Below are 8881 nucleotides of genomic sequence, written 5' to 3'. Positions count from 1 at the left end.
AAAAAAAAAGAAAAAGCAAAGAAAAAAAAAAGAAAATGGTTAAATATAGAGAAATGACTTAATGAAACAATAACAATTTTTTTATGTTGAAAACAATTTAAAATACATTATGGCATTGATGTAAATGTTAGGAATAGATGGTCAGAATTAAAGTGTTTAAAAGCCTTTGTTAAAGGGCCTTCTGTGTATATTTTCCATAATTTCTAGGATACTTGCTAAAAGACTAGAAATTGTCTGTATAACTTACAAATTAGAAACGAGGATAATAGAACAAGAAAAAAATTAATGTGAAAGAAGGCAAGAAAGTAGAGAAGAAAGATGAAGTAAATAGCACAAAAAAGGTAAAAATAAATCAAAACGAATGAACAATTACAATAAATGTAAATGAATGAAATGTTCAAGTTAAAAGGCAGAGATTATCAGGATGGGGGGAAAATCCAGCTAGTTGGTTTAAAAGAGGTACAACTAAAAGATAAATATACAAAAACAGTTGAATATAAAAAGGACATGAAAAAAATATACCAAGCAAATACTAATCAAAAGAAAGTTGGCTTAAATATCATATCTCTAGAGATAGAAGGCTACTACTACTTTTGTAATGCTAAAAGACTCAATTTACTAGCTAGATACAAAATTTCTAAACCTATATGCACCTAATTACACAGCCTCAAAATATATAAAACAAAATTGACGGACCTACAATACAGATTCACTATTATAATAGGAGATTTGAACATAACCTTAGTATTTTATCAAACAGAAAAGAATTATAAGGGTGTAGTACATCCAGTAGAACTTTCCAAGATATTAGAAATGTTCCACTCTGCACTGTTTAATACAATAGCAACTTGTCACATGTGGCTTTTGAGTACTTGAAATGCTAGTTAGTGTGATGGAGGAACTGAGTTTTTAATTTAATTTTTTTTTTTTTTTTGAGACAGAGTCTTACTCTGTCACTCAGGCTGGAGTGCAGTGGCATGATCTTGGCTCACTGCAACCTCTGCTTCCAGGTTAGAGTGATTCTCCTACCTCAGCCTCCCAACTAGCTGGGATTACAGTTGTGTGCCACCACATCCGGCTAATTTTTGTATTTTTGGTAGAGACAGGGTTTCATCATGTTGGCCAGGCTGGTCTTGAACTTCTGACCTCAAGTGATCCACCTACCTTGGCCTCCCAAAGGACTTGGGGTTACAGGCATGAGCCACTGCACCCAGCCAATTTTATTTAATTTTAACCAGCCGTATGTTACTAGTGTCTATTACATTAGAAGCACAGGTATAGAAATGATTATTTTTTATCCATAGATCTATCAGTATGTAATATCAATGTGTAGAGACAAAATGAAAACAAAGAGAAGAGGCAAAAAAAACCCAACCTATTAGGAATGAAAATGTGTACCTTCACATGTCTATTGGTTGATGGTGGCATGTAGACTGAGACCATAGGTAAGGCTGTTGAACAGAACACCTCCTGCACCCCCTTCATGTGGCTTGGGATTTCTCAAGGGATTCCAGCACCTGGCTGCCTGTGATTTGCTTCACTTGACAGAGTGTGGAGCAGCGATACACTCTCCATGCCCTACCCTCCTTTAATTGCAGATTGATGTGGAAAGTAGACGATGATGTTTTCAGCCACTAAATTTGGGGATTATTTGTCATAGGAGTGGGTGATTGGAATAGATACCTAGGGAATATGTTAAAACATTGAAAGATGTTAAGAATGGAGTCTCAAAGTCTGGGCATGGTGGCCGGTGCCTGTAATCCTAGAACTTTGGGAGGCTGAGGTGGGCGGATCATTTGAGGTTAAGTTTGAGACCAGCCTGGCCAACATAGTAAAATCCTGTCTCTACTAAAAATGCAAAAAAATTAACCAGGCATGGTAGCATACACCTGTAATCCCAGCTGCTTGGGAGACTGAGGCAGGAGAATCGCTTGGACCTGGGAGACAGAGGTTGCAGTAAGCTCCGCACTCCAGCCTGCAGTCTGGGCGACAGAACAAGAGACTCCATCTTAAAAAAAAAAAAAAAAAAAAAAGATTCACATACTATGTTTATGAATTGAAACATTTCATCCTAAAGATGTCAGTTCTCTGTTAGGTGGGGTGACTCATGCCTGTAATACCAGCACTTTTGGTTGAGGCAGGAGGCTTGCCAGAGCCCAGGAGTTCGAGTTTGCAGTCACGTATAATTGTGTCACTGCCCTCCAGCCTGGGCCACAGAGTGAGACCGACCGTGTCTTTATTTATTTATTTGAGACTTGAGACAGAATCTCTTTGTCACTGGAGGCAAGTGGTATGATCATGGCTCACTACAGCCTCAGTCTCCTGGGCTCAAGCAATCCTCCCACTTTAGTTTCCTGAGTGGCTGGAACTATAGGCACATATCATCATGCCTGGCTAATTTTCTTGTCTTTTTGTAGAGATGAGATTTCACATCACTACAAAAGAGATCTTTCATCTTGCCCAGGCTAGTCTTGAACTCCTGGACCCAAGCTGTCCTCCCTGCTCAGCCTCCCAAAGTGCTGGGATTACAGAACATTAGCCACTGTGCCCAGCCATAGATTCCACAAGTGGGATTGCTAGATAAAAGGGTTTTTAATGACTTGAAATTTTTCTTCCCCTATGAGTGTGTAGTATTTTTCATTCCTTCTAGGAGTATTATGAGTGTCAGTTTACTATATTATAGTCAGCTCTGAATGTTATTCTTTGTCTCTGTTTCATGGGAGTGAAAGTGGTTTCACTTAGTTATATTTGGAGTCCTGATTGTCAGGTGGTTGTGTTTTCATTTGTTTATTGACTGCCTGTATTTCCACTTTCATGAATGATTTATAGTCTGCAGTTTTATTTTGGGGTTATTTATCTTTTTCCACTTTATATTCTGTTTACAAATATTCTCTCCTTGTTTTTAGACTTTGTTTATGGTATCTTTTATTATAGCTAGCATTTTCTCCTTGCTTTGACATTCTAAGACCTGTTTATTAAGATACTATTTACAGTAAAATTTACTCTTTAAGCACATAGTTCAGCAAATTTTGACAAATGTGTAGCCAACATATTACCAAGATAGAGAATATTTCCATCATCCAAAAAAGTTATCTCATATCCCTTTATAATCAGTCTTTTTCTGTTAACCCTAGGTTTTGGCAGCCACTGATCTGCTTTCTGTTCCTATAGTTTACCTTTTTCCAAACATGTAATTAAAACACAAAGGTAGCCTTTTGTGTCAGAATTCTTTTTTTATTTTTATTTTTTTGAGATGAAGTTTCCCTCTTGTTGCCCAGGCTGGAGTGCAGTGGTGTGATCCTGGCTCACTGCATCCTCTGCCTCCTGGGTTCAATAGAGTCCCCTGCCTTAGCCTCCCGAGTAGCTGGGATCACAGGCGTGCGCCACCACGCCCAGCTACTTTTGTAAATTTAGTAGGGACAGGGATTTTCCATGTTGGTCGGGCTGGTCTCCAACTCCTGACCTCAGGTGATCTGCCTGCCTCGGCCTAAGAAAGTGCTGGGATTACAGGCGTGAGCGACTGTACCTGGCCCCCCCTTTTTTTTATAAAGTGGTCTCACTCTGTCACTCAGGGTGGAGTGCAGTGGTGCGATCATGGTTCACTGCAACCTTGAACTCCAGGGCTCAAGTAATCCTCCTATCCTCAGCCTCCCAAATAGCTGGGACTACAGGCATATGCTCTCACACCTGGCTCATTTTAAAAAGTTTGTGGAGGTGGGGGGGGGGTCTCACTTTATTACCCAGGCTGGTCTTGAACTCCTGGGCTCAAGTGATCTTTCCACTTCGGCCTCCCAAAGTGTTGGGATTATAGGTATGAGCTACGGTGCCTGACCTGTGTCTGATTCCCATCACTTAGCATGTTGTAATACATATCATTGATTTTGGTTCCTTTTTATTGCATAACAGTAGACTTGGTAGTCGAAATAGTAGTCTACTCCTAAGTAGTAGGCTTAGTAGTCTGATAAGCTGTATATATAAAATAAGCTAAACATATAATATGCTATATAATAAAGTCTGTTATAGTGTATCAGTTTCCTAGGGCCGGTGTAACAAACTGAGAAGCTTAAATAACAGAAATTTATTATCTCACAGTTGTGGAGGTTAGGAGTCTGAAATCAGGATGTTTGCAGGGTTGGTTCCTTCTGAGGTTTGTTCTTCTCTCCTGGCTTCTGGTGGTGCCATGTGTTTTCTTGGTTTGTGGCAGCATGACTCCAGTCTCTGCCTTAATCTTGACATGGCCATCGTCTTAGTCTATTATGTATTGGTGTAACAGAATACCTGAGGCTAGGTAATTCATGAAGAAAAGAAGTTTGCTCATGCCTGTAATCCCAGCACTCTGGGAGGCCAAGGTGAGTGGATCACCTGAGGTCGGGAGTTCAAGACCAGCCTGACTAACATAATGAAACCCCATCTCTACTAAAAAATATACAAAATTAGCCAGGCGTGGTGGCCCATGCCAGTAATCCCAGCTACTCAGGAGGCGGAGGCAGGAGAATTGCTTGAACCTGGGAGGCACACGTTGTGGTGAGCTGAGATTGCGCCATTGCACTCCAGCCTGGGCAACAAGAGTGAAACTCCATCTCAAAAAAAAAAAAAAAGATTTATTGGGCTCACAGTTCTAGTGGCTGGAAAGTTCAAGATTGGGCAGCTGTGTCTGGTGAGGGCCTCAAGCTGCTTAAACTCGTGGCAGAAAATGGACGGGGAGCAGGTATGTGTAGAGATCACATGGTGACAGAGGAGGCAAGAGAGAGAACCAAGGAAGTCAGACTGTTTAACAACCCACTCTAGTGGGAACTAATTCATTCCTGCCAATGACAGCTCACCCCTGTCGGAGTGCATTAATTTATTTATGAGGGATATGCCCTCATGACCCAAATACCTCCCACTAGACTTCACCTCCCAACACTGCTACATTGGGAATAAAATTTCAATATGGATTTTGGTGAGGACAAACCATAGTAGATACCTTCTCCCTGTGTGAGTCTGCACGGGATCTTTCCTCTGTGTGTGTCTCTGCATCTAAAGGTCCCTATTTTAAGGACATCAGTCATTGGATTAAGGCCCACCCTAATGATCTCATTTTAACCTGATTTCCCTTAGAAATACCTTATTTCCAAGTAAGGTCACATCCTGAGGTATTGAGGATTAGGGGTTTATTGTATTATTTTGAGGAGATGTAATTTAAACCATAGTATTAGATGGATCACAATTCTTTTATCCATTCACTGGTTGGTGAACATTCAAAATGTTCCCATCGTGCTAGATAATTCAAAACAGAAGAAAAGAAGAAACTTAGTTTAACCATTGTTTACAACCTTTTACTATGGAGGAGGAGGGGGATCAATCCTTTGAACAGATTCTGACCTATGTTCCTGTCAGGAAAAAGTGCTACTGAGCACAGAATGCTGAGCCACAGAAAGGAAAGAGGAGACTCCCAGACTTACCGCAAAAGCAAAACAAACATGGTGGCATGCATTTATCCAGTTTAATGTTTTGTTTTGTTTCACTTGTTTGTCTTTTGTATTGAACTTTTAATCTTTTGTGGGAGGATGTATTTAAGCTTTTGTCCCATGTGTTCCACGATGAATTAACTGACTTAGTAACTAGAGTAGATCATGGCCAAACTTAAATGTTCAGTGTTGGACCAGTCAGTTTCCTTTTGTCCCATGTTTCTCTTGCCCACGACCCCTGGCCCCAGCAGCTCTTTCGGAGATACTTCCTCTCAGTGTCTTGGTCTTGCTGGCCTCACTGTGGTTAGAGAAGCAGCCTTGAATAAAGTGTGCACCATGAAAGACTATGAGTTTTGTAGAGGGGCTAGGACTGATGTGAAAGTGCAGGGAGACAGTGGGGGCAGCTTGGGGAAGTCTTCCCCAGTGTTGGTTTCAGTAATTGTAGCTTCAATGACAGTGATTTTCCTACTGTCAGAGACAGCTCATTAAAGTGAAAATTATAAGGAAAATGTCAGTAGACTTAGTCACATCATTTCAGTAAATATTTTTTAAGGATTTATTCACTATCCCAGCTGCTAGAGTGCAAAGATGAATGAATTAGGTCTTGTAGGTCCTGCTAAGGAATTTTGTCTTTATTGTGGGAAGCCATTGAAAGGTTTTCAATGGGTGATGTGATCAACTATGAAGTCTGGCAGGGATGTGCAGGCAAGATAAGATGTAAATGATATCTTTTATCATATTGTCCAAAACATTAAATCAAAATAGGTTTAAAAATGAACACTGATACAGGAGTCTCATAGAATATGCTAAGCATAAAACATAGATAACAAAACATACACACTATAATTTCACTTTTGTTCAAAAAAATAAACTAAAACATGAGAAAAGCTTATAGGTAGGAAATACACCAAAATTCAAGCAGCTTTTTTTTTTTTTTTTTTTTTTTTTTTTTTTGAAAGTTTTTTTTTTTTTTTTTTTTTTTTTGGAGACAGGGTCTTACTCTGTTACCCAGGCTGGAGTGCAATCTTGGCTCACTGCAGCCTCAGCTTCCTCCTGGGCTCAAGCCATCCTCCCACCTTAGCCCCCAAGGACCTGGGACCACAGGCATGTACCACCATGCCTGGCTAATTTTTTTGTATTTTTTTTGGAGAGACAGGGTTTGCCTTGTTGGCCAGGCTGGTGTCAAACTCTTGAGCTAAAGTGATTCAGCTGCCTTGGCCTCCCAAAGTGCTGGGATTACAGATGTAAACAACTGCGCCTAGGCCTAACAGCTTATTTCTGTGTGAGAATACTTTGTGTGGTATTTTGTTTCTATTCTTTGGCATTTTCCCGACATTATTATTAATACAATGTCTACATGTAATTTTTAGTATAAATAAAAGACATGCTTTTTTTGTTAAAGAAGAAACTAGATAGCTTTGAGCGCTGATACACTTGAATGTTGCTTTCTTTACTTGATGTTTGGAAGTGACACTGTCTGACTCTGTGTCTTTGATCCTTCAGCACAGGAGAAAACGACGCTCCACACCTTTAACTTCTTCCACACTTCCTTCACAAGCAACAGAGAAAAGCTCCTATTTTCAGACCACCGAGATCTCACTGTGGACGGTAGTGGCTGCTATTCAGGCCGTGGAGAAGAAGATGGAGTCCCAGGCTGCCCGGCTACAGAGCCTGGAGGGACGCACGGGGACAGCTGAGAAGAAGCTGGCTGACTGCGAGAAGATGGCCGTGGAGTTCGGGAACCAGCTGGAGGGCAAGTGGGCTGTGCTGGGGACCCTGCTGCAGGAGTACGGGCTGCTGCAGAGGCGGCTGGAGAACGTGGAGAACCTGCTGCGCAACAGGAACTTCTGGATCCTGCGGCTGCCCCCAGGCAGCAAGGGGGAGGCCCCCAAGGTAGTCTCATTGAGAATTAAAAGTTAGGAGAGAAGGGGGAGCCCAGCCCTTTAATATCTAAGGACCTCAGTTGCTGGCTCTTCTGTCATAGCTGTGAGTAGAGTCACTCACGGTGTGCCATTGGTGATTCCAGGTGTCCAGGTCACTGGAGAATGATGGCGTCTGTTTCACTGAGCAGGAATGGGAGAATCTGGAGGATTGGCAGAAGGAGCTCTACAGAAACGTGATGGAGAGTAACTATGAGACGCTGGTCTCTCTGAGTGAGTAGCAGTTTTCTCCTTAGAATTCTGTCTCTGACATATTACGATTCCTGGCCAGTAGCTTGTGAGTCAGACTACACCTGTGGCACTTGTGGCTGTGGTTCCACAAGAGCCGTGGGTTGTTGGCTTGCACAGGTGGAGAAATGGAAGTCTCTAGGTCTTCCCATTTACAGAGACTTTCGGAAAGCTCTCAGCATTGTGCCTTTTGTGTTTCTTTTCTGTGGTCACATAGTCTGTTCTTGACAATATTTTCTTTTTCTTTCTCTTTTCTTTTTCTTCTTTCTTTCAAGGTGGAGTCTTGCTCTGTCGCTCAGGCTGGAGTGCAATGGCATGATCTTGGCTTACTGCAACAATCTCCACCTCCCAGGCTCAAGTGATTCTCCTACCTCAGCCTCTTGAATAGCTGGGATTACAGGCATGCCACACCACACCTGGCTAATTTTTTGTGATTTTTGGTAGAGATGGGGTGTCACCATGTTGGCCAGGCTGGTCTTAAACTGCTGGCTTCAAGTGATCTGCCCGCCTCAGCCTCCCAAAGTGTTGGGATTACAGGCATGAGCCACTGTGCCTGGCAATAGTATTTTCTAATAAATAAGGTGTTACATACACTACAGTGTGATATGGCTAGGGTTCCTCATGCCGCTTTTAAATTTATTTTGTTTTGTCATTTTTTTTTTGAGTCTGTCACCTAGGCTGGAGTGCAGTGGCACGATCTTGCCAGTCTGGGCTCAAATGATCCCCCATCTCAGCTTCCCAAGTAGCTGGGATTACAGGCACATACCACTGTGCCTGGCGAATTTTTTAATTTTTTTGTAGAGACGTAGGTCTCACTATGTTGCTCAGACTGGTCTTGAACTCCTGGGCTCAAGTGATCCACCCCCTTGGCCTCCCGAAGTATGGGAATTAAAGGCGTGAGCCACCGTACCTGACCCCTCATGCTGTTTTTAATATTTAAGACTACTTGAGATAGGTGTGGTAGCTCACATCTGTAATCCCAACACTTTGGGAGGCCAAGGTGGGAGGATAGCTGAGGCTAGAAGTTCGAAACCAGCCTGGACAACATAGTAAGATCTCTGTTGCTTAACAAAAAAAGATGATCTGACAAGAAAACCTATGTTGCCTTGGATGAGGCAGGCAGTACAGGCTGATCAAAAGCTTTTTCTTGATTTTCTCGGCATTTGGCCAGAATTAAAGCTGGTCATTGTGGTCTCAGTGACTATTTCTTATTGATTAGAAGTGCTGCTTAATAGGTATACATCTTTTTTTTTTTTTTTTTTT

The 8881-nt window shown here is 41.8% G+C and overlaps 1 protein-coding gene across 2 annotated transcripts in view; it reads left to right on the top strand.

Moving 5' to 3' along the window:
* The window catches only part of ZNF212 (zinc finger protein 212), a 16409-nt gene that overhangs the window by 3499 nt on the left and 4029 nt on the right, over window positions 1–8881 (top strand). For both annotated transcript variants that reach the window (XM_017521064.2, XM_037735874.1), the window contains exons 2-3: window positions 6954–7343; window positions 7477–7603. In XM_017521064.2, coding sequence (XP_017376553.1) covers window positions 6954–7343; window positions 7477–7603 — 517 coding nt within the window. The remainder of the gene's footprint in view (window positions 1–6953; window positions 7344–7476; window positions 7604–8881) is intronic.

Source organism: Cebus imitator, unplaced genomic scaffold (genome assembly GCF_001604975.1).
Source record: "Cebus imitator isolate Cc_AM_T3 unplaced genomic scaffold, Cebus_imitator-1.0 Scaffold20, whole genome shotgun sequence".
Taxonomy (NCBI): domain Eukaryota; kingdom Metazoa; phylum Chordata; class Mammalia; order Primates; family Cebidae; genus Cebus; species Cebus imitator.
Note: the sequence above shows the minus strand (reverse complement) of the source record. Positions and strands in the feature narration are given on the sequence as shown.